Source organism: Archocentrus centrarchus, chromosome 23 (genome assembly GCF_007364275.1).
Source record: "Archocentrus centrarchus isolate MPI-CPG fArcCen1 chromosome 23, fArcCen1, whole genome shotgun sequence".
In the NCBI taxonomy this organism is placed as follows: domain Eukaryota; kingdom Metazoa; phylum Chordata; class Actinopteri; order Cichliformes; family Cichlidae; genus Archocentrus; species Archocentrus centrarchus.
This window is the reverse complement of record NC_044368.1, coordinates 6,057,028-6,083,684: the sequence shown is the minus strand read 5'-3', so window position 1 is coordinate 6,083,684 and position 26,657 is coordinate 6,057,028. Positions and strand designations below refer to the sequence as shown.

General features: G+C 40.7%; 1 protein-coding gene across 1 annotated transcript in view; it reads left to right on the top strand.

The window, feature by feature from the left end:
• LOC115773794 (flocculation protein FLO11) overlaps window positions 1-23,785 on the top strand; it is a 67,470-nt gene extending 43,685 nt beyond the window's left edge. Inside the window, exons 10-15 of the mRNA XM_030720711.1 lie at window positions 772-996; window positions 13,789-13,859; window positions 15,409-15,519; window positions 15,593-15,690; window positions 21,549-21,618; window positions 22,491-23,785. Of these exons, the coding sequence (XP_030576571.1) occupies window positions 772-996; window positions 13,789-13,859; window positions 15,409-15,519; window positions 15,593-15,690; window positions 21,549-21,618; window positions 22,491-22,742 (827 nt within the window). The 3' untranslated portion in view covers window positions 22,743-23,785. The remainder of the gene's footprint in view (window positions 1-771; window positions 997-13,788; window positions 13,860-15,408; window positions 15,520-15,592; window positions 15,691-21,548; window positions 21,619-22,490) is intronic.
• Window positions 23,786-26,657: the final 2,872 nt, after the last annotated feature.

The following is a 26,657-nucleotide window of genomic DNA, read 5'->3' as shown; positions in this document are numbered from 1 at the left end:
TCTTTCATCTGTTTTGATGACATTGGGGCTTCAGGAGGACGTGGAGGCGTGTGATTGTGTGCAGTGTGGTGGAAGACGGCCTGTCAAAGGAGACATGGCTCCATCAATCTGAGCTGCTGACCTCTGCACGCTCACCGGCAGGATAAATGAACGCTCGCCGCCACCACGTTTGGAAGGCTTATTGAATCCGATGTCCATCAGCTACTCGACTGGTCGAGCGTTCTCCTCTTAATGAATGGACCCGTCTCCCGATGCATCACATTTTGAATTATCGCTCATGCACTAACACAAGAAACACTCGTGTTTGCAAAAGTAGCACAAAGAAAAGAGTCTGAAACTCTAATGGAAACTGTTGCAAAAGACAATTTGAGGTTTCTTTAAGCTCAAGTCTGCATTGATGGTGTTCTTTGTCTCTGTGCTTCTACACCAAGAAGTGCATTCTGTGGACTTTGTGTTTGGAGATAATGGGACTCGTAATTGGCTGGTCAGTGACAAAATGGATGGCTGTTTAAGTCTAGCTCTTTAGTGCGGCTCTGAAAGGACCGAAGGAGATGTGACTGTGGCATTCGAAAGAACAATTTGATGAGAATTAGTGTTAGCTATTAACAGCCTGGAAATGGGTTTTAGTGCTTTCTTCTAAGTGGCTCCTTCCTCGAGGATCATGAATACAAATGTGTTTCTTTTGCAGTACTGTGGTGATTAAAGGGTTAAAATGTAGAGCCAGATTTTTCTTTTTAAATGTATATTTTATTTTGTATGCCTTTGCTCCAGGTTCCCACACAGACGAAGGGGGCCCCGATGAGGAGAAATCCAATTATCCAGGATGGAGGAACCAAGTTCAGACCCCAGTTGAAGGGAGGAGGCCTGAGAGTCTCACAGACAAGGAAAGTAGGATGGAGGAGAGGAAAACAAAGGTTCTGAACATGCTTTCCAAACTGCAGGATGACACACCTGAGCAGAGCAAAAGCAGCAAAGGCCACTCCAACTTTGAAGACTGTGAGTTTATTAAAAAGATCAGAATGGTTAAAGCATTTATCCTATAAGTCTCAGTACTGACGGCACCTCAGAGAACAATTTGTTTTCCCCACTGTGCTCTCTGCTGAGCTCTTCACTGCCATGCTCTCTCGTTGACCAAGTAAACTCAAGAAGAGGGCGGGGTTTATGGAAAATTAGGTCGTCACCCCTCCCTACCTTTAACGGTTGCTTAACATAAAGCCTTGTGTTTAAAAAGTTTACTCTTCCAGTATTAACTAAGTACATCAACAATATGTGTCCAAAATGCCTGTGTGTTGTGTTGAAGCGATATCAGCTCAAGATGAAATAGGGCTGGGCTATACTGTGCAATACCAGTTTGTACCACAAGATGGTGCAGTGTTGAGTGTAACTGATTTATTCAATCAGGCAAGTCATGAAAGCTTGATTTTACTTCTGCATTGAATATATACAGAGCAGGGGTGTCAAACATGAGGCCCGTGGGTCAGAATCAGACCGACTCGAATCCCGCCCACTGTGGAAAATGTGAAGAAGGGCATAACTGTATTTTGATAAGTTTTACTGCTTTTTCTACTGATAAAGACCTCCGTCGTGGCCATTCATACTACACCAAAGTAATTAAGTGATAGATAAACAATAGTTAGTTTCTATACTATCTATAACAGAAATTTTTGTTTTTTTCACAAAGGAGCCGCAGTGAAATAAAAATTAAATAAAGGAAAATTTTGGTGAATTAACAAAACCTTTTTGTTTTACAATTGCAAGACACTCTGGGCAATGAGCTACCAGAACCTTTGTATGTAATTCTACACATTTATTTCTTACAATTAAACCCTAAAGATTTACTTAGTTTACTACAGCAGCATTTCACTCTCATGTGGAAAAACTGTTGAAATTGCACCTCTTATGCTAAGATAGCTCCAGGATTATATGTGTAGTTAAACTTCTGTATGCTGGCAGAAAGGGGAGTTTCACAGCTCTTGGCCACTTACGATTAAAGTGGGCTGTATCTGTCCCATGATTTAAAATGAGTATGACATCCCCGATACAAAGCCGACACCATTGCCTGCATTTACACTTGTGTGATTTCGCCCCAAAAACACTAGCTAGTGCTGGGGTTTCTTGTAGTATATTTGAAAAATGGTGGCAGAAGAAGGACCAGCAGTACTAAATAGGTCTATCACAGGTCTATGACGCAACCTGTGGTTAGATTTCTAGGGAGGTGTGTGGAAGGTTATAGCATAAGTTAAGGCGATGCAGTTACGATGTACCTAGAGCATAGATTTAATGCAGAAGTATGAGTCTTGCTTAAGAGCACAAAGCCTCTCGAGGAAAAGTTAAACTTTCGAAACTTCCTCCACACACCTGCTAATGCTGCTCCCTGGTGGTAAAGTCTGCAGGGGGGGGTAATTACATAAACTACCTTTAAAGCCATGGAGGCGCACAAAAACAGTGACTGATAAGTCTTTGTGTGCTCCTCTGATCATATAATTTCCTCGTTTCACATATTGAAGTTGTTGCGTACATTTGCATTTTAAATTCTGTGCGCCGAGTGTGAAGCCGTTTTAGTCTGAGCTAACAAATAAATACAGAAAAACATCAGCCTGGATGAAAATGTTAAGTGTTATGCTTAACTGTTAGCAATTAGCGATATTTCAGTGTGGAATCTGTCTGCCTGCCAACTCTATTCTTTCCCTCTGCTCACTCAATAGACGATGCATGAAAAACACAAACGCATTTACCAACACTCCTCTCGACTCCAAAAATTTACCCTCAATTACAGCACTTGATTTTTAGAATTGCTTTTTTTCTAAAAACAGGAGTTTTAGCCAGGACTTTTCGAGTTTCCCTCAAGTGCCTAATTTCTGGCATCCGAGCCTTTGTAAGAGCGCTGGGGGCAGCAGCTCCGACAATAAGCATCTACACCTAAGGTCAAGTCTGAAGGGGCTAGCCCTCTGTGCAGGTCAGTCAGGTCAGAGTTGTCCCGTGAGTGCTGGCACCAATGAATAGGGCTGATTGGACAGGTTTGTTCAGACAGTAATCAAGCAGGATGGAGAACCCTGCAGCTGGCCTTGCTATTCTGCAGGAAGGTTATTACTAATGGTTAGCCTTTGTGCTGTTACAGGAGTATGCACTGTGGTTAGTGTGTGTGTGTGTGTGTCTCCTGTAATTTCTAGCTGCTGTCACAGTTCATTTTTGGCATCTGTTTTTAGAGAAATGCTCCTAATAAAACTGTAAAATATCTTCTCAGTACCAAGCAATAAACAGGTGGTGGTGGTGAACATGAAAGAGCCTTCAACAGATAAATAGTGAAGATTCAGGACTTCAGGAGAATTAACACTAAAGGGTTAGCAGTGAAATTTCTCATAACACTAAAATATGCTGAAGTTATGAAGATGCTCAGCCACTGTCCATGTGTGATTATGTGCAGTGTTTTCTCTCCTGATGCAGTCTGTAATTTTTATGTTTTTTATCTTGAATATTTGCCAGGGTCCTTTTGTTTTCTGGTGTTTATCCTCGTGTGTGGCTGTATCTGTATGTCTGCTAACTCTCTCCGGTCCAGATTCTTGTAACTGTGGCCCCTCATTAGTCTCTGAAAAGGCCATAATTGTTCCTGTTTTGTTCGATACTGAGTCCTTGCCAAAGGATTCCCAAAATCCACCCCCACCCCCTACACCTGTAACTTTGTGTTCTCTGCCACCCATCTTCCATTCAGCCCTGTGATACTCCAGGCTATCACTCAGCGAACGCTGCCATGCGCCTGGTGGTGGAGTCATTCTGCAGAGATGAGTCAAACCAAAGACAGTATGTACACAGGCACAAAGAGGAGATTTAGTCATGTGATGAGTTGCTGGTTGCTTACACAACCAAAAAAACAAAAACAAAACTCTTTCATTTCTAATCCTCCCTGTCCCTGTGGTGATTTTTTTTTTTTATGTTGTTAGTCGCAGCTAAATTGGACTTCATATGCTGTTTTGTTTTTATGCTGGGACTCCACCAGAGAGGCCATGTGAGTCACAGTTTTTTTTTTTTTCTAAATCCTGATCTGTTTTTCTGAAATAAGTTATTATAGCTGCTGACTTCCCCCAAAACTGTGCAGTTTTGCCTTCCCGAAGCACCTATTGCTTTTTGAATGCACCATGTGTACTTCATGGGCATGCAATCCTTGTAAATGACCCTATTGTTATGGCCACAAGCATAGGTAAAGAGAAACTCACTGTAAAATACAAAGAAAGAATGCCACACCCCAAATACAAATTATTTTCTTTTTAAAGCACATAAACTAAACTGCAAGAGGCTGGAAACCTGGCCAAAAGGAACAAAAAGGTGTAGGCAATCTGGACCTGTAAAGCAAAGATTCCCAAAGTTTTCTCCCCAAACTAATTAAATAGCTAAAAACTAATATCCTAACCAAAGCTGTGAAGAAAAGGAAACACAAGAAATACACAAGAAATAAGTTTAACAAAACCTACAGAGTGCAATCCTTAGTATGTAGGAGCTTTCTGATCTAGGAGAGAGCCAGGCTTCATTCCCAACCTCCCCTAAATAAGAGCGGGACAAACTTTTCCATCAGTTACTCCATCATGTCACACCTGAGAATGAGAGGGAGGAGGTGAGGAAAAAGCATCAACAGGAGAAGAGTTAGAGGAGAAGGAGAAAAAACACAACAGGGGTGCAGAGGACATGTTGGTTACTGCTTTTCACATTTCTTTTACATCATCTTAGATTATTTTACAGCTCGATTAGCAAACAGAAAGCAACGAAAAGGCCGTTCTTTTCTTTTTAGACCTGATGTTATCGACAGTGAGATGTTGCAAATGCTGTCAGTTTATCTCAGGTTATGCCTTAGACAGCTTCAGCTTGTTTGTTTGTTTAGAGTGAGCAGAGCATCACTCCAGCATGAAGATGAAGAAAAAATATTTTGTATAAAATTAAAAAAGGAAAACATAAAAATGTGAAACAACATTATCAGAAATCAATTATCAGAAAGTCTCAAACTAACAGAGAACAGATAAAAACTGAGCTAAAATGACCCACCCAAAACATTTCACCCAGGAGGCATCCATCCCCAGATCAACTCAGCTGGCTCCTTTTGATGTGGAGGAGCAGCAGTTTTACTCCTGAATGATCGAGCTCCTCACTCTGTCATTAAATGGAAGCTCCTTTCCACCGCTTGTATCCACAATCTCATTCTTTTGGTCACTAAACACAGTTTTTAGGAATGTAGATTGAATGGTAAATCTCCCCTCACTCATGAAGAGACCCTTAAAGACCTGCACTTGGGACATCGAATCATTCCCAACCCGGAGTGGGCGCTCAGTCCTCGATCCTCATTGCAAAACCTGGTCATAATGAACAAATATAAAACTATAATATTCACAGATAGATCAAAGTTAATCAGAAATGCTTACTTACTATACTTAACGGTTTAGAAAAGTTAATCAGTTTAACTACTTCGGCTACATTTATAAAGTATACTTAGATCGAATCAGAAATAAAGCAGCATTTTGTGTATTCTGGACTTTTAAAGGCCACTTTGGGCTCCATTAACTTCTGACTACAGCGGACGACCCAGGCTGATGTCAAGTAGCTGTGGTTTCCTTTGTGTTGCCAAAGAGTGCCTGTTAACCAGCGGCTGGCTGTGGTGGAAGAGACTCTGTGGGTTTTCTGATGAATGTCATTGTTGATGTGGAACACCTGCCAGCCTTGAAGCCAGCCTTGAAGCCAGCCTCACTTTGACGCCACCTGGTAACACCACCACCAACAGCAGCCCACATTTACCGTCTTTGACCTGTGGGCAGAGGTCTAACTCTTGACTCCAAACAGAGAATTAAAGAAAATGAACAAGAGAGACCAGTCGCTTAAAGAGCAGGTAACAGGATGTCATGGCAATACTTGTGTTTGTGCAGGAGGATGTTCATAGTGTGCGTTCAGGTACAGTGCCTTTATGTAACCCCTGTTTGTTCAGCCTTTGGTGTGGAATACCTCTATGTATTTACCATCAGTCCAGAATGACTAGGCAAACAAACAGCTTGTCTATTGATGAGCGTCAGCGTGGAATATGCCCGCCGTATTCACAAGAGAGGAAAAAAAGGAAAGGGTAGAGGGAGAGAGCAAAGTAAATCTGTCAAAGAGTCTATTATACGGTGTCCAAACAGAGAGTGCCCTCCACAATGGCCTTATTAATGGCACAATGTCAAGGAGCGGCAGGGCAATAATAGCAAATGATTTTGCTTTGTAAGGTTATCTCTGGAGATCAGGTATTGCAGTAAAGCAGATGATTTGGACTCTTGGGGGCATATCGGGAGGATCTGTGGCAGGAGCTGATTAGTCGTAGGCGTGTGTGTGTGTGTGTGTGTGTGTGTGTATTTGTGTGTGCAAGAGGAAAGCGTAAGTTGTGGTTTGTGGTGAGGCCGATGGCGTGCAGCCAGAAACAAGAGTGTGGCCGCTACGTGTGTCTTTGTTTGTTTTCCTACCAGAGCTTTAACCCCCCCCCCCCCACCAATTCAGCACACACACAAAAACAGTCTTTTTGGAGAAAGCGAGGGGGTGGACTCATGGAAGAGTTCATGCAGAAACAACAAGAGCCAAGTACTGTCACCCCCCTTTTACATTGTAGTATCTGCTAAGAAACAACATTCTGCTACACGGAGTTTTCAATAATCCTGTACGAGACCTCAGCATTCGTGAAATTGTGAACGATCCAAAAAATGAGATTCAAAACTGCCTTTCAAAAAACACATTCTTGGATGATTTTAGTTAAGTGTAGGCAACTAAAACTTGGTTAGGGTTAGAGGAAGATTGTGGTCATTTTTAGTCCATCTGGCCGTATTGTGAACACAGAGTTACTTTTCCTTTCAGACATTCAAACTAAACGGCAGAAGTCAGTTTATAATCATAAGTTTAGATGATCTGAGGTTTTGCATGACATGCAAGAGCAAAAAATGCATTTCACGTGACTTTTAGCACAGGTGCTGGCAGGATTTAAATTCCACCTCCCTTTGTGTTTGCTCATCGCCAAACTGATTAAGCACCGTTTACTGCACAGTGACATTAATACCAATTACCTGCCTGTAACTCAGTTTCTTGTTATCTAGTCTCTATGGACTGTGGGTAAATGGAGGGCTACAGTTTCTCTTTAAAAGTATTGTTTATTCATGCTTTTCAAAATGTTAGAGACTTAGAAACCACCACATATACTAAGAACCAACATAAAGAGATTCAGAACCAAACAGAGACTAAGAACCACCATAAAGGGAGAATGACCACAAAAGTTCTCTGAACCACTACATCATGAAAAAATGAACCACCACATAAGAGACTCAGAACCACCACAACCTTAGAAACACTACAGAGAAACCTAAAACCACCTCAGATGCGCAGAACTGCCATAAAGTGACTTAGAACCACCACACAGAGACTTAGAAACACAACAAAGAGATTTAGAACCACCACGAATATTCTTGGAACCACCACATAGAGACTCAGAACCACTAGAAGAAGACTCAGAACCACCACAGTGTATCTCAGAAACACTACATAGAAACCTAGAACCACCACATAGAGACTCAGAACCACTAGAAGAAGACTCAGAACCACCACAGTGTATCTCAGAAACACTACATAGAAACCTAGAACCACCACTTAGAGACTCAGAACCACTAAAAAAACTTTGAACCAGCATAAAGGGAGAATGCCCAACAAAATTCTCTGAACCACTACATAGATATTTAGAACCACCGCAAAGGATTTCAGAACCACCACAAAGAAGGCTAGAACCACCACAGAAGCTCAGAACCACCCAAAGTGTATATGTGTCATTTGTAGCACCAAAAGAACACACGTGATGTTCCACCTTCACTCCTGGTTAGTTTACACCTGCACTTTGTATTTTGTGGATTTAATATCAGCTATTAATTTGAATGAAGTTAATGTGAATTTAGATACATTGTAAATAAATGATGAGATATTCATTCTGCAACTATAAAGTCATCATTCTGTTAAATAATAGCAGGAACTCTGTTTATTCTTTATTATTAATCTTTTATAGGCTGACTTAAATCTGCATGAGTCTTCTTTTATAACTGAACTCAGGCAGGTTTCATGGATAATGTACTCGTACAGGTGAACGCATTACTTTTAATTAACTTACTCATCTAGCATATTTCCTTCTATATGTTTAGTATATACTGCACCTCCTGCTGGTGTATTACAGCCCAGTGTTTAACCTTGATCTGATAAGATTCTTATCTTTCATGTGGAGTCGGTTCAGCACGCCTGACAGAGCCTCATTCTATATTATTGTGTAATGACACGCTGGGCCTGGTTTAAAGGTCTTGGTGGTCATATCTCTCACCTCATCTCATCTCACAGCGTCTCACCACGTTGGGGCAGTAGATTTATAGGATCATCTCATATTTAAGAGCTTAAATCCAAAACATCCCATAAACCTATTTCTCGTAGACTTTATGCTGTTAAAATCATGTTGATCTGTTTCTGTATGAATGCAGTTTGTTCTAAATCTGCGCTCTTAATCACATATTTTAGCTCTGTATATGTGGGGCATGTTTCACCCTGACATTCTCCTGCTGCTAAAAAAGGAGGTCGCCTCCTCTCTGCTGCTGAATGTGACCTTTGTTGAAGGAATTATGGGACACAGCATACAGTGTGATGATGAGCAGAAACAAAAGTCTGGGATTAAGCGGGAAGGAGAGCAACAAACAAGTGGACATGTTAAAAACACAATGGACCCCTCTGTGTGTCTGCGTGTGTTGTACATTGCATCACAGCGCTCACATTGTTTGACAGAGGTGTTTTTGTGTAGGTGTGCACAAACTAAATGTGTGCTGTATTTTAAACTAATGCATCAAAACACTCAAAACTCGGTGAGATTATGTGTTTTCAGTTACTTAGCTGAAATAAAAATTTATTTGTTTTTCCCAGTGTAACAGCTGATAGTAGTCCAAAAGAACCGCGCAGGGAAACAAACAGAAGTTTTCATATCTGTGATTGCTTGAAACAACATCACTGGCTCAGACAGGCCTGTGGTTGGCCAATTAGCGTCCCCAGCTTACGTTTTTATTGGCCCCACATCATTGGACCATTGGTGACATCAAACCCTGCATATATTTTAACATTAACCTAAACCTGCCTATGTTTAGGTACCCTAACCCAACCCAGCAAGTGAAAGTGAAGTAAAAAGCAAAATAAAGCTCTTATACATTAATGCCAGCTTTTTGGATATGATGGTGTTCCATATTTGTTGATGCAACAGACCTCTAGCCCCAGGAGGCAGAAAGGGAAATATAAATCATACACAGATGAGCACTGATAGTGGTCAGTCAAGCAGTCAGCAGTATTTTTCATGTGTCAGCTGCGGACATTGGAAAAAAACGTGCGTGTGTGTTAAATGAGTTGTGACTCATGGCTGTTTGCAGCCTGTGGACCAGTGCAGGAGCAGTGACTCCACGAGAGAGAAGGAACAAAACAGAAAAACAAACGCCAGTAAAAGAGTGAACCTCCCTGCTCATCATCATCATCATGCCCCCATTCTTCCTCTCTCAATTGCAACTGAATCGCCTCTGTCTCATTACAGATTATGGCCTCAACAGAGTGACTCTCCCCTTTCTCTCGCCTTTCTCCACACAGTCCCTCTCTTGATTAACATTTTCTGCTAGGCTTCACACCAAAGGCACAACCTGTGCGCTTTAAAGGCAGGGTGAAAAAAAAAAGCCATCAAGCGCTGGAGTAGAATCAGATAAGGCTATCAGGCAGGAGGCTTTACCGCCTCGGCTTTGTCCTGCTCCTCCACCCGCCCTCGCTTCCTCCCTCAATCTCTCACTCCACTGCACCTTTTGTCCAGCTTATTCCCTGACAGTACGCTCCCCTCAGCCAGGGACCCTCCCAACCTTCTTCAGCACCACCTCACTGTGAGTGCGAGTGCTGTAAACAGCAGCAGAAAGAGCAGGCGAGCCTGATGTTGAGAGTGGACTCACTGCAGACAGCTTTCACTGACAGCACAGGCCTCATTCAGCATGGTTCATGCAGTCAGTGTAGGTCATTGATAAAAAAGAAAAATCAGCTCTAATTTTCCTCCAGTCGGGGTACTTATCAGAGATCAGTTTGCCCCTGAATCTCATTTATGTGACTCACTGGTTCTGGTGAAAGAAACAAAGCAGCCATGAGTTGGGTATCATGAGTTGGTTGAGTTGGTTATCATCATGTAAGATCTGACAAATCTGAGAAAAGTTTCCACCTGAACCCATTAGAATCAGGGTTTTTATTAACTTTAATATATATATTGAAGTGATGCAAAACTTGAGCTTCATACTATATTTTCCAAGTTACAGGGCAAAGTGCAAGAACTGGCTACATGAATTTTTTTGAGTTGAAAAACACGTTTAAGTTCTGTTAATAACTGCAAGCAGATCAATTTTACGTTTATTCCAAGTGTCGTAATCTAAACCCAAACTCTTGTTTTTGTTAAGCGTCATTTATTCTATAGACATCTTTGGGCATCTCCATTATGGGCCATACCAGAAATGAAGTACCAAAACTTCACCAATTTAATGTCTGACATGTAGAGTAGCAGTTAATATGCTTAAATATTTGTTCATAATTATGCTGCACTAAGGTCTAAAGTTCCTGCTTATCTAAACACTGCAAAGATTTTCTGTTTGCAGCTTAACCCATGCAGACCAGGCAACAGTTTTCCAATTTTCTGTTGTCCAATTTTGGTGAGCCTGTGTGAATTGTAGCCTCAGTTTCCTGTTCTTAGCTGACAGGAGCAGCACCCGGCGTGGTCTTCTGCTGCTGCAGCCCATCTGCTTCAAGGTTTGATGTCTTGTCTGTTCAGAGATGCTCTTCTGCATACTTTGGTTGTAGCAAGTGGTTATTTGAGTTACTATTGCCTTTCAACAAGACATTTACACTCTGAGAGCTGCTGCTCACTGATAATATTTTCTCTTTTTTGGACCATTGTCTATAAACCACAGAGATGACTGTATCCCAGTAGATCAGCAGTTTCTGAAATGCCAACAAACACGCTCCATTCAGAGTCAGTTAAATCACCTTTCTTCCTCATTCTGTCTTCCTCATTCCAATGAGTGTATATTGAGTCCATTTATGTGCCAAAATGAGAAAAACAAAACTACTAAGTAAGATTTTTTTTATGATTATTGGGACTTCTTTATATATTGAAGTGAAATACATACTTGTGACATACTGTATTATCTGCTTTTAGTACTTATTATATAATATGTGGTTAGATATTTCTGGAGTAAAGTCTCAAAAAGCAAAGTAACTGAGAAATATTCTTAAAACAAAATCCTGCTTGAATGAATGATAGGAAAAAATTTTTTTAAATGCACCATAGACACACCTGGAGGATTCTTATTAGAGTAATTAGTGTGTGTGTGTGTGTAAGTAACCTCGTATTAGTACTGTGGACTCACAGAAGTCAGCATAGATCAGCTGCTCACTCTCCTCCAGATGGTCAGTGAACCTCAGCCTCAGAAAAAGAGGAGGAGGATCCATTCACTGTGTCACACAAGGTGCCAGTTCACTTTAGCAGATTGACCAGTGCACTCATCCAGCCACTGAGGAGGATGAGGAAAGACTTTAAATCCCCGCCTGGGCCCGCTGCAGGCCGAGATGCGGCCGCATGTGTCCCTCCGGATCCTCATCCCGCAGCCTCTCCTCATCGCAGATATTTGCAAACAGATGCGAAGAAGGCGGGCCACAGGTTTTTTGATCAATCAAGCTTTAACAAGTCAAGTTGACTGGATGCGAATGTAACATTTTGCATGTGAAAGGAGGAGGCCTGGTTTTGATTAGGCCTAAGCTGATAAATGGCAGATTCAAACAGGCCCCCCTGCTATTGCAGAGAAACCCCAGAGGTCCAGAGGTTTAAGTCCAGACTGATATCAACTCTGTTGCTTCTCTTTCTTCTCCACGCCAATGAATAGATCCATTATTCAGTAGGTTCATTCGCATCTACTAAATTGAAGTGGCAGCAGCTTAAAAGCCCTGTTTTCTGCCTCCTCTCCTCTCCTTTTCTTTCTTTCTTTTTTTTTTTTAACGGAGTCGCTCTCCCTAACAAATTTGCCTGCTGAAATATTCATGTGTGCAATTTGTCTCAGTTTGTGCCCCTTGTGTAATCATTGCTTTCACATTTGGGACTTTTGCATTGAGTCAGGGAAATAAGCTCATGTTTTTGTCCTAAAAAAGTCATTTTAAGAGGAGTCAACACAAAAATCATTGAAAAAATCATTAAAAAAATCCCATAAAATGATACAGAATTTTATTCCTTATTTTATTTTATTTTATTTTATTGCAGATATTTTTTCTGGGCTTTGTTTTTGTTTTTATGTGCTTTGCATGCAAATGGTGCAAAATGGAATCCCTTAACATACTGTTTTCCCCCTTTGTTTCCCCCGTTTGGTAGCCTTAACTTGTTATAATCATGGTTCTCACTCTCCAAGTTGAACACGAGATGCACTTTTCTCATTTGAAAATTGATTCTTAAAAAAAACGAAAATTATAAATAAATTCCAGCTTGACATGGCATCTTGGGAAACCTGTAAAAATGCACAGAATTTTATTGCACAGTGTAAAAAATGTGAAAATTCTTCTAGACAATTACGGCTAGAAGATGAGCCAGGTATTAAAATGTAGATAAAAAAAGGAGACTTTTCATATGACATAACTTGTTTTGACCAGCCACCTGTCTCATACGGTGATACAACCCTTGAAATTTTACCCCAAAGGCACCAAAATGCAAAAGATTCAGGGTACAAATGCTTGTTGCCACATTGATGCACTTTGAGAGTCTGTAACTAAAGTGAAGGTAAAATTTTGCCTGGTGTCAGGAAATATGCTTAAGTCAATATATATATTGACTCGACCTGCATGTGGCTTTTATTACATATCAGCACCGCAATGCAGTGATTAGCACTGTAGCCTCACAGCCAGAAGGTTCAAACCCTCATCTGTGGCATTTTTGTGTGGAGTTACCTGTGTGGGTTCTCTCCAGGTAAAAAAAAAAATACTAATAATAATTTTTTTCTTGGACCCACAAAGTTAAAAAGCTGTAATGCTAAACTTCTTTGAGACCATGCAAAGCTCCATCTAGCATGCAATTGATCTATAAACACATCTGAAAACACTGAGAATTTTCCATCTCATAGTCTTCCTTTCTTTTTTTTAGTCCTTCAAACAAAAATATATTAAGTTTGCTATCACACAAACCTCTGAAAAGCGGTCAATCTAGGTTATTCAGTATTTTTCCAGTGTAGAAATGATTTAATACAAATGCAAATATTTCCCTCTAATATATTCACTCTCAGTAAAAACCTTTTCCCTGTTAAACCCCAACAGTGCTGTTCATTTCGAGGCCTTGACCGCTGCAGCCTCCTCTGCATCTATTCATCTCACTTTCTGCCTTCAAATAAAGACCCAGCAGCGAAGTGCCACTTCGACCGCCCCCCTCACTCCCTCCTTCCAGATCTTGGCCAACTGGACGCCCTGTGAACCTCTCGCCCTGTATTGTCCCCCCTCCCTGACCCCAGTGCGACCGGAGGAGAGAAATATTGCCCTAATCCACTCTGCACACACACACATGCAAACACCGTGAGAAGCCTGATGTTGTTACTCGAGCTGGATGTTTCTTTTAAAGATCACACAGAAAGACGTTAAATTCACCGTCTGAAATTTAGTTCGGGTGTTGTCTGAAAGTACAGTTAATGTGTGTTCTCCCAGCTCTCAACTTTTGCCTTTGTTTTCTTCTCTTTCCAGTCGACTTTTTGGCAAAGTACTGCATTTTCAGTCAGGAGAAGCTGGCTGAGTACAAAAGGGCTTTTGAAGCAGTAAGTGAAAAGGGATTTAAACCCTTTATATCCCCCTTTTTCTTTAGGATATTCTGTTTCACTCACTGTAATTTGCTGCACACCCTGTCAGAAATAAGGGTATTTTTTTTTCTCCTAACAGTATCAAAGGCTTGCAAATTTTTGGAAAACAATAAAAATTTTTATCTCAGAATTTAAGAACACTTTTAAATTACTTTTTTTCCCCCAGTTTGAAAACCATTAAGTATTAGCTTTTAAGAAGGTTGAGATTTTATTTTATGTTTTGGCCTGAATTTTAATTTTTTTTTTTTGCTAATTAGTTAACCCAAAAACTGCATCTTGGTTGGATTCTTAAGAGCTTTCCAAGGGTGAAAAAAAAAAAAAAGTTAGAAATTAAATTTGAAGCTCAAAATTTTCAGATTTTTCTTTTGATTTTTTGTAAAATATTCAGCATTTTTGCCTCTTTAACCACTCAAAAAAGGATTGGAACCCTTTCAGCCTCAATCACACAGACCAGTAGCCCCATGACAACCTTCAATTGCTTGGGAAAAATATTTACTCCCAGACTGGTTGCAAAGTGGTTGCAAAGGGTTTGCCAAAGGTTGCCAATTGTTACTAGGCGAAATCAGTTGCAAAGAAGGTTCCGCACCAAAAACCTCCTTGCAATAACCTCAGTTGCTACCAGATTGTCGTGGTTGCCTGTAGTTTGCATGAAAGATGGCAACTTGTTTACAAATACTCAAACTACTTGCTGAGCGGTAGTGAAACATGAAAAAGTACGAGACAACCTAGAAACAGACCATTTGCCTTCAAACTCAAAATTGCACTTTACCTCTGCAATCACGTTTCTAAAGGTGCAGCTTTGAGTTTAAAAGTGAAGGGTCTCCGTTTCTCGTTTGTGTCTTGTGTTCAAGTTGGTGTCTTTCATGCAAACTATGGGCAATCGCGACAATTCGCTAGTGAACAAAGCAATCACAGCGAGGTTTTTGGTCACACTTGGCAAAAATTTTTAGCAATCCCCAAAAACCACTCTCCAACCAGTTCAGCAATACACATTTTTCTCTAGTGACTGGTGGTTGCCAGGGGGGGGGGGGGGGGGGGGGGGGGGGGGGGGGTTACTTACCAGTGTTTAGGTCTGTATGATTGAAGCTTTAAATTAATTTCCCTTTCTTTTTTAGCATTTTCTTCTTCTCTAACTGTAATTGGCTGCATCTCCTGTTAGTAATGATGTGATTTTTCTTTTCTCCTCTGATGAAATCAAGGATGACAGTGAGTTGGTTTACAGATCATCAGAAAACAGTAAAATCTTAACACCTGAGATATTAGAAGAAACTTTTTTTGCAGTAAAGAAATTGTTTGAACAAAGTTTTGCTCATCAGTTAATCCACTAATCCTCAAATTGGATGGATTTCCAAAGTATTCCCAAAGGAAGAAAAAAAAGAAGAGGTCAAGTGACAGATTTTATTAATTTTTCATAACTTTCTGTTGTTTCTTTCTAATACCCAACATTTTTTTTCTACCTAACCCTTAAAATAGAGTTAAAGATAGTAATGGCAGTCTTTTCCTGCAGGAGGACAGCGACGGCGACGGCTACATCTCCTGCCTGCAGGTTCTCCTCGCTCTTAAAAACATCATCCCTCCTGAGCTGCTGTCCGAAGAGGAAGAGATCTATGTCTACAGGGTGGGCCTTTGTTGTGCCTGCATGCATGCACATCACACGTTCACGCCGCTGTAACACGAGCGTGTTTTTTCAGATCCTGGAGATGGTGGATTTCCGAGTGACAGATGGGCTCGTGGACCTCAGGTTGTTTGCTGTAATCGCAAGCCTGGCACAGAAAATTGCATCCATGGAGTAAGTCACCAACTAACACACCCCTCAGTGAAGCTGGGGGGAGGAGTCGCTGACCTCCCATAAATAAGAATAAGACTGTGTAAGCAAGTTTGTTCCTGTGATTTTACGTCATTGTGTGTGGGACCCTCTGTGATCCACATCCTCTTTCTAGAAACGTTTTTATACGACCCTTGAGGTCAAGGTTTTGAGTCCAGTAAATTCTGCCCTAAAAAGCTGAAACAAATGTTAAATAGTCACCAGAATTGGACTTAATTACAACTTATCTTATCATTAAAAGGTTAGATATCAAATATGTTCAATAATTTGGGAGAAAACAGCTGGAAAAAGGATGGAAAAGCCAAAATACTATAACAGCTGAGGCTGATTTAAACACTTGTTTCCAGTTTCCTGGAGTTTTTGTTATGACAAGTGTTGGAATCATTATTAAAAAAAAATGTACTGTATTACTTTTTTTTAAAAAGTATTACAGTACCTCCCTGAAGAGAGTAAAAGTCATAATTACCAATAAACAGTATAAAACTAACATCACAGCCCCACACACGGATACAAATCGAGGTGAAAACCAGCCACGCTGACTCTGCTGTGGAAATACTACAAGCCTGCTCAGCTGTTGCTTTGGCGCTTTAGCACGTGTCTGCATACACTCATTCTGGGGCCTTTGCTACTATCTTTGTGCGTTGTTCCTACACCGAGCCTACGCACACCGTCGTCTGTTATCAGTCACCGGTGGGTGGTGTCACAAACAACCGGTCTGTGGGCTACTCTCGCTTGTGCTGTTGTTGCTCCAAAGAGTTGAGCGCAGTTTGCAGTTTACTGTCACGGTTTCGTCCGGTTGATGTAATAAAAATAACAGTAATGATCATATTTCCACTCCTCAAAAGTTGTATAGACTGCCCTACTAAAGAAATCATGTAGTGCAGGTGTTTGATTAGTAACTGTAATCTGATTACTGATTTTAGCATGCTGCTACTTTGGAATGCACTACATCCAGCACTGGTTACATGAGTCATGATCACAACCTTAAAAATAATGACTCAGACAGATAAAGTAGTCGCAACTGTCATGAGACTAGAATGTAACAGTTACCTGATAATTAATTTACCCAATGATGACACACCTCCTCTGGCATATCCTTGTTGTCTTATCTATGTAATTTTCCACGTTTTGTGTGTCCTTTTATGGGAAAATATGACACACATCATTATTCAGTTTAGGGTAAGAGTTGGGGTATGGTGCCATAATCCCAAATTACTTTAAATGACCAATAAATGCACTGTAATAATACACAAAATGGCTTAAAGGAATAGACTGTTCTTGCACCTGTTAATGATGCCAGACCACATTTAAAGCCCAGCAATTACTATTAATTGGCCAAAACTTTACAGGCTTAAAGCCAAGTTTTTCAAACTCATTTGCCAGCATGCTCAGAAACATTTAGATCATTAACTGAGCAAAAAAAAAGGTCTCTGCTTTAACAGCTTTAAACTTGTTTTTGTTTTGTGACTTTTCATTGATAAAACTATAAATCAAGAAATTAATCAGCTTATAATTATGAAAAGAATAATTAAAATGCATCATGGCAATAGTCTTCCCATTATTGATAATAAGAATATTTCAACTAATCCCTAACAGAAATCAGCTTAACCAAAGGAATCTTCTTGGGATGAATGTTTTTATACTTAAACGAGAGCAAAACTGAATGGTTGCTGCACAAGAATCCTGAAAAATTTTCACTTAATTTTAGAAAATGTTAAATTTTATGTTTCATTAATCAGTGTTGAGGAGTTTTTTTATATTAGGATGGCTCTTCAGGCTCTAGAAACTTGAATAATTAGCCAGTGATGAGGATAATAACTTGCTCATTAATAGTTTTGGGGTTTTTTTTTGTTTGTTTGTTTTTTTATAAATAGTTCTTTCATAAAGATCCCGTGTCAGAGCTTCATTAAATCTGGTACATTTTAATTTATTTATTTCAAACAACAGCAAATAAAACCCAAACAAACAAAAAGAAAACCACAGACAATTAAATCCTATTAAAGGCAATCCAGTTTATTGAAGAATTTATAAAACCTGGACTGTTTCTGATCCACATCCCCAGAAAATTCAAAATATTTTTCTGTATTTTTAGGTTTTAAAAAAAAGAGGATTCAATGATTTTCTGTATAAGTCTTTTCTGACTTTTTACAGACGAGACATCAGAAAAAAATAATTTGCAGATGAACAGATCGTGAAAATAACCCAACACTGAATCCCGCTCAGGCAGAGCTCGGCCTCTTCGTCCTTGTGTCTCTGCACTGTGCCCCATATGTCGCAGATTCCCACACACAGTGATTTCTCCCTGCCCCGGGCGCTATAGCTTCCTACACACAGGAGTGTGTGGAGCCAAGCCTACACCAGAGGTCCCCGAGGGTCAAAGCCTGCACCCAAAACCTTCACCCCAGAGTGAGAGCTCCCTCTCAGCAAGGACAGGGCCAGGGTCACAGGTCCTCTGATTTACGGCCAGCCCCTTTGTGTGGTGCATTAGAGGAGGCCTGTAGACTGACTGCCTCGCTGGCACAGAAAGCCCAGGGTGTCTGCGCTCCATAGAGGCAATTATAGTAATGATAATGAATGTCCATATTAAACCTCTTTCCACAGAACTCCTTTTTTTGATTTAAATAATAAGAAGAGAGGAGATCAGCACTCATAATGCCACCTCCTAACTAAGGAGAAAACAATAGCATCCTTCTGCCGTCTCATCCCAAATGAACTCAGCTGATCCTCTTACCTGTTTCACTTAATCCTGTTGTCTGTAATCCTAGCTTTGAAATGAGCTGCAACAGTAGTTACACAATCAGCCTTTCTGATCATGTAAGGCTTAGAGGAGGTGGCTCCCTCATTTTCATAGATGTTTCTTGCAGTTTAACAGCACAGTAATTACACCCTTCCCCCGTTCGCTCTCCTCTTTCCTTTTCATCTTTAACTGTCCGTCCCCTCTCATGTCTCTCTCTTTTTGCCTCCCTCTCACCCTCTCTGTGCTCTCCTGTTTTGGCCCTTGACTCAGCCCATCTGTCCCTGTGTGGCATTGTGCTTCCATGACAAGTCCACCTCACACAGCGCCACATTCCCTCAGGGCGGCATCACATGGTCTGCCGGGAAACACATTGCTATACAGGATTCCCAAATGGCATCAGTGGAGCTGTCTCGTCCCTCGCTGGAAACTCACATTCACTAAATGAGTTGCGGAGATGGCAAGCGCTCACGCTGACCATCTCCCCGCTACTTAAACTGTCTGATAGAGTTTCCTGTCACCCATCAGCCCGCTCAAAATATCCCAAAACAACCCTCAATTCTGAAGTCAAACTAGGTCAGGATATGCTTGCATCCCTTCACCTCCCGCTCCCCAACGAGGGGACCGCCAAAATTTTAGGGGTATTACGCAAGCGAGAAGTCTGCTGTGCTGGCCACAGTGGGGTGCCAGAGCAGGTCCAACAAAAGAAAATGGGTTAGGCTGCTATTATCCTCCCTGCAGTCTATCACCGGTCCCCTCGCCCCTCATTTACACGAGCCATTATCACGCCAGTGTCCTTAGCGCACCAGCATTTGGACTCTTTTACTGCAAACCAAGTGCAATTAATAATCATTAGCTGCCCTGTCTCTCTTCATCCCCGTCAAGCCCCTGCCTGCACCATGGTTGGAGGACAAGGGCCAATCACGGAGCTGGTAGCACTCAGGCGTGCACTGCACTCGATGGCCTAGTGCTTGGCCATTCTTTGGTCTAACAGGCCATTGAGCGCTCGGCAAGGAGGGGCTCATTAACACTGGGTGCTCGTTAGAGAAGGGACGGCCGTCGCTGTGCCACACGCTGGACAGGAGAGGCCTGTCCCAACACAATTGGTCGTGTTTCCCTCTAATTATCCAAGCAGACCTAGATTGTGTCGGTCTGCAAGTGGTCACATTGCAGCAGAGTGTGCCTCTGGTCACTCAAGCCCCTCCCCAAACCTCCACACGCACCCCACTCAAAACCAGAGCAGTTTTATCCGTTACTGTGGCGGGGTGTCCCCATGTGCCCACACATTGTTTGGCAGCTAGGCCACTCTGAACAACCACAATGGACTCAGAACATTTTACCATCACGTCTCCTGTAAACACGACGTCGCGCAGGACAAACCCGCCAAAAAATACTGCCAAAGTTTTTCCTGTTTTTGGACCGATTACATGGACGCAATTATTTGTATTCAGAACAGCCCTGTTTGTCCAAGTGCTGCCCTCCTTAGAGGCCAGCTGCTCTTATTTTTTTACACTTCATGACTTAGTGTCAATCGCTTAAGTGCATTTGTGCAGCGTGCTCTGGAGGCTTATGGAGTTACTTCACTTCTGTATTATGCAATCAGAACCTCAATCAATCAAAGAGCAAAACTGTAGCCTCTGAAAATAATCTTCACAATTTAAAAAATCTTCAAATTTTAATTTTGTCTGTTTCAAAACATTGTGGACTTTTTGATTTGTTTCTTTTTAAATATAGGTCTCTTTGGGGCTATAGAAATAAAATTTACTTGATAAATAAAAGCATTTTCTGAGATTTGAAGCAATATCCAAAAGTGAAATGCTAACATGAGCCTAAACAAACTACAACAAATTAAACTTTTCTGGCCTCGCTAACAAGCCAGTCTTGTGTCACTAAACTGTGGCAGCAGCTACCTGGTGGTTTTAAAATGTCATGATGTGGTTGCTGTTAACCAATAGGCCACAAGGCTACTGCAAACAACCTGAGTTTGACCCCACCCCGGGCCATTTGCTGTGCCTTCCCATTGCTCTCTCTCCCAGCATCACTAACCTCTGGTGTTCAGCTTTTTACTATTTACCCAAAGTTTTCCTCTGTTACATTAAGACTATATATTTAAGGCATCAAACAAAAACTAACTGACTTTAAAGTGAAGGAACCGGAGCTTAATTCTGGGACTGTTACTCATGCAGTGAGATCTTGTTTAATGATCTGAAGTGTTATAACACAGTTGTGGTAACACATTACTGTAATCAAATTACATTTTTAGTAATGTTACTGTACTAAATTCAGTGGTGACATTACAGTTACATTTATGTAGTTGCTTGTGTTACAACCTTTCTGCAGTTATCTGCACGCTAGTCATGTAAAAAGAAAAAAGCATCACACGTCTTTTTCTTCTTGGTGGTTCTTGTGCAATGAAGAGGATACTGGTGGGGCATTTTTTTTTTTGTTGTTGCACAAAAGGACGAGAGCGCCACGGCAAAGTGCAAACTGCGTCAAGCATGGAAACAACTGCTTTGACACATTTGGCTCCTTGCAAACATCTGCACAAACAGCATGCTAACACAAAACTGGCGAAGAATCCAGAGTGATGTTAAAGCTGAGTGTATGCTGCCACCTGTTCTTCGGAACAAGCTGCCTGCTGACCTGAAATCAAATAAAACTCTGAATACATCCAAAAACTGACCCAAAACCTTGTTGTTCTCACAGGCTTACAATAAATAGTGTACCTACATGTTTGTTGACTTGTATTTTATTTCTTTGTAAAATTTTGTTTTTATCTTTCATGGTAAGCACATTGAATTTACATGTAATGAAAGTGCCATATAAATAAAATTGACACTGACATTGACCCCAGCTCAGCAGCCAGAGCTGGAGGGAGTTTCCCAAAGCCTGAAAAAAAAAAAGCCCTGAGTAGGGTAATCTTGCTTTGGACTTGGAGACATGAGTTTTATGAGAGAAAACCTGAAGTTTGGGAATTTAAAAGTCAAGATATCCTGGATTTAATTTCTCAGCAGGCAAAATTAAACCTTTTAAAGCTTTTTTTGCAGATGCATCTTTCATCAGCTGATAGTCTTGTTTTTGCTTTCAGTGAGTTTATGCGATCACTAATCAGCAGCACGGACTTCCGCTCCCTGGAAGTGAGGCTCTTCAAAGCTAAGGTGCAGTGAAAGCTTCCTTCGCCACATGTTTACACTCTGGAGTTTGTTTTCATGAGGTGCACTCAGCGCAGCATCAGATTAACTCTCACATTAGTCACATTCATGCCACAAACGCTGTCCCCGCCTCTCTTTCATGGCCTTGCAAGTATAATTATAATGAAATAAATGCTGGCAAACACTTTGAAGAGTAATTCCAAGGCATGCTTTATTCAACAAGCTTTTTTTTTATGAGAGGCACTCACCCCTCATGCATAGAAATGAGGGAAGCAAGCCAGGGAGAGAAAGAGAGGGGTGCTTTTCCCTTTTCATAGATTAGCACAGCCCTAATCTCATTAAAGTGCCCAGCAGTGAACATGCCGTCCACTCCGCCCAGCCCTGTAATCAGCCCGAGACACACGGCTCATCTGAGATGGACCGGGACGGGTCTACCAGCTGGCCCGGCCCTCATTCATAGAAAGAAGTACTGAGCAACAGAAAGGAAGGAGGAACATGAAAGCCTGTGGCCATGGGTGTGGAAACTGAGCCCCTGGCCAGGTAGGGGAGGCTTCGTAATTACAGAGCTGTTAGGGATAGGGTTGTTAACTGGAGAAGTTGGTGGGGGAGGAGAGTGGAGGGGCAAAGGGCTGTTTGCTAGAGGGATTATAACCCTCCCAACCCTCCTCCTCATCTAACAATTAGTACCTAGACTGCATTAACTGTGCAAACAGGTGCACTCAAAAAAGGGTTAGAAACAATCTGTGGTAATCTGAAGCTTCCCTTAAGAGCATACACACAATACCAACACACAAATGGTTCAAAGAGCAAGTCCAGAGCCAGTTCTTCATGTTTGAGGTCATGTTTATGTCTAAAACTATGATTATTAAATCCTGCAGCAACTTTTCCTGTTCCTCCTGGAGGACCAGCAGGCCGACGCAGGCGTTCAAAAGGGCCTCATCAGTGCCGAGCAGCTGCTGCTGGAGCTGAAGGCTGGTGGTATCCATTTGGAGCAGGAGGTGGCCGTCAGGCTAGAGCTGCAGCACATTCCCCCTCTGGACCTGCTGGACTTCCTGGCCTACCTGCCCCTTTTCATGCTCATTCACAAGTCGGTGATTTCCAACCCTCTCAATGACTCCAGTAACCTTTGACCTCAGTCAGTGCACCTTGTGGAGGACATATCAACAGAGCCACCTCTGCTTGTGTGAAATGACGGCATGTGATAAACAGGAAAACGAGCAGATTAGGCAGTGTAGACTTTAAAAGTATTTCTTTTTAACGATCTTAACTTTTCTCTTCAAAGTGTAACCTTTTAATTTACTATTAAAAACCAGCAAGAGTGAGTCAAAAGTGGAAGAAGTCATAATAGCTCACATTTGAATTTAATTTGTTTTATAGAAAATGCACATTTATTCCCTCTTTTATACAAAAGAAATGATAAACAAAAAAAGAAAATTATTTAGAAATAATGATAATAAAGCTATAATTTGTATTAAAATATAGAGGTTTTATTATTAGACAGGTGCTTAAAGTTTTCCCGCTACTGCCAAACTAAACTAATGCACTATCAAGTTTACTATAAATTAAAAAGCTTGCTAGCTGTTAAATAATTTAAATATGATATAGCAAAAATAAAGCTTCAATTTATAGTAAAGTATGAAAAAAGACATCAATTATAATTAGACAGATGCTAAAGTTTTCCTGTTAGCTCCAAGCTAAGCTAATGATCTAAAAAGTTTATTTTAGAAAGTATGGACAAAGATATCACTTATAGCAATTATTAAATAGGCGGTAAGATTTTCCTGCTAACTCCAAGCAAAGCTGATGAGCTCATCACTTTAGTGTTAGCTTGCTCTAGATTAATTTAAATATGATATAACAAAAATAACGCTATAATTTGTGGTAAAATATTGAGAAAGATATCAGAATATTTATTAAGTCGGCTCTAAAGTTTTCCTGCTAGCTCCAAGCTAAATTAATGAACTAGCAAGTTTGCTGTGTGTTAGCAAGCTTGATAGCTCTTAAATCATTTAAATATGCTGATATGATTAAAAATAATGCATTTATTGTGTCTATATAAAATTATAAATAAGTACTATGGTTAAAGGACTAGATCAGGATTATATATTAGATCTTCCAATAATAATTTTACAGAATAATGCTATACTGGATTTTTATGGCACACTGTAAAATATAACTTAATAAACAGACTGATGATCCCTTTGAATGATGTTATGGTTTTCTGTCGTATCATTTTGAAACAGTCACCTCAACAGCTGTGTAAACACATATATGAATATGCTGAATACAGGCAATCCAAAATGTTTGGGACCCAAAATATTTGTTGACCCTTTTTTTTTTGCCTAATTAGTGAATAACCCATGTTTGAGAAGCAACACGGTAAAAATACAGTCCTGAAACCATCTACTGACAAAGATTTTGCCTTTTTTAAAACGTTTATCTGCATTTTATCTGACTGCCAAAGTGTAAACGCTTTGGCAGTCAGTACAATTGCATTTCTTCAAAATTGAGATTCATTTAACCTCCACTGCTCACTTCACCTCTTATCTTTACAAGTTGCTGAATTTTATTGGCATTGCACAGTCTCAGGTGGTCCCATTGCTGCTAGTCTCGTCCTGTGCGTATGCCCTTTATGTCGTGTATATGCTGAGTATGTTCTGTTTCCGGCCTCTCTCATTTCTGTGAGGCATGTAGAGAGTGTCACAGAGCTGTAAAGTGCTGTCTGTGGTCCTGAAATCTTCTGTGGATGCATTAGTTTCAAACTCCAGCACTCAACTTCATTAAAAGAAAACACTTTATTAAAAGAAAACAAAAAATTGAAGAAAATGCAGCAGAGCAGCAGAGCCGGTTCAGTCCAACCTAATCAACACTGATATTCATTGAGATACTCAACTAATGTCGTTTGAGCCTTTGTTTTGCCTCAGCTTTGCCAATTAGATATGGCCGCGCTCTCCTGCCGCTTGTGCACGCTTGACAGACTGCTGCAGAGGAAAACATAATGAGCTGTGACAGGCTGCAAACCATTGTTAGACCGGGGACATCCTGTAACCAGCATATGTCACCAGCGAAAACACTCAAAACTGCTTTTATAGGGACTCTTTAAATACATACTCTGCTTAGTTTGAAAATGTGGCTGCAGGTGAGCTGTGCAGCAGTGAATGTGGCCAGTACTGACAGTCATGGTGGAAAGGTTCATTTTTAGGGTCTTCTCCCCATAGATTAGAGGAAATTAGCTTTTTATTGTTATATCTGGTACAGTGTATGTACTGTCCATTGAACCTTCTAAATAACTGTAACTAAATAATTAAAAACTAAGAATTAGCCAGTTTTTGTTATCTGTCTTCAGTGTCCTCTTCTTTTTTTTTCTGCCTTATTTCACTTAATCATGTGTCAATCACAACTCATACATGTAAGGCTTTATTACTGTTAGCATCTTTGAGAAGGTTAAAGTCACCAAAGTCTTAAAATTTATCCACACATGTTTATTTTCGGTCTTGAGAACAAGCTGTTTTTATTTGAAAATGGGCTTACAGCTAAAGCTTTGGGTTATTGAGACATCTGCAACAGTAGAGGGGAGTTTGAACCCCAGATGATTGCTTCCAGGAGCTCTGCTTAGATAAATTTCTTCTGGCACATCCGGCAAAGAAAGTGAAGTCAATGCAAAAGTGCCCTTTACCTGCATTCCTTGGCCAGTAGGGGGCGACTCCTAGCAGCCAGTTTACCTAAAAGACTAAAGGGAAAACAGCCTTCGGCTTGCTTGATCTGTGACCTCAGTAAACACTTTCCTGGTGACTTTGTGTGCTCGATCTCTTGGTTCAGGTATATATGTATACAGTCTATGACCTTGCCCCACTTTGGAAACGTTTTTTTTTTTCATCAACTTTAAAAATAAAAAGGATCCAGGATTAATCTTAGAGACCATCAGTGGCTTAATGCTCCACTGCGGCTCCTGACAAAGTTTGAGGACCTCTCACTCAGGAAGTGTGTTGGAGATCTTTATTAATCCAATGCTCACAGCTGTTTACTTGTTAAACTCCATCTGATATGTAGATATGTATGTGATGGCGTTTGGCTGGAGGCTGTTGATGTGCTGCACTGCATCTCTGACATTATCTTTTATTAGACACTGTTTCTCAAATCTGACTTCTTTTTTTAAATCACAGGTCACAGTAAAATGTTTTGAAGTAAAATAAAAGAAATGGGGAAAAATAGAGGTTTGAGTGGGAGTTAAACCTTTGTCTCTTTTTTGATGAGTTTATAATAAAAAAATTGCTTTCGTTTAGATTTAAAGATATTCTCGAATATATGAAAAAAATATTTACACTCATCTGTTTGTTTTAAGCTGTTCCAGGTCCTCATCCTGCAGTGTTGTGGGGAAACCTGTCTTTTTCCACTATTCAATTTACTGCAAGTCTTTAATAATTATTGTATAAACATTGTATTGTCAACAGGTTAATCCTAAACTTTCTAATCATTTATGTTTTTATGAGTAAGGAGGCTGTTGTGATCACAGTGATAACATAATTTTAACTCTTTTATTTTTCCTTTTTTGTGACTTACAATGGACCCTCTGCTTCCCTCTCAGGCCCCCCTCCTCTGTGCACCCACATATTACAATAAACGCCAGGGTTTCCTAAATTTCACTTAAATGTGATTTGTTAATGTAGAAGCGGAGTTAAATACATGAACAGCCACTGCGGTAAAATCATGAGTAGAATATTTTAACTTGAGCCTCACACAGACGGTTTCTTTCTTCCTTCCCAGGTGGTGGTGGTGGTGTGCTCAGCGGCATGCTGCTGTCAGGAGGCACACGCCATCAGCCAATTCAGCTCCGTGTCTCCACTCGACCACCATCCAGACCCCATTCACTCATTAAACCAGACACGCGTCCGGCTGCAGCCTCTGCCATACCTGTCAAACTTAGTTGCGCAGAAACAGCAGAGCTCTACCTCACAATCTCATGGCATGTCCATCTGCTAATTTTGAAGACGCGTGTTCTCTTTAATTATATTTCTCTGGGTAAGTTGAATTGGGGAAATAGTGTC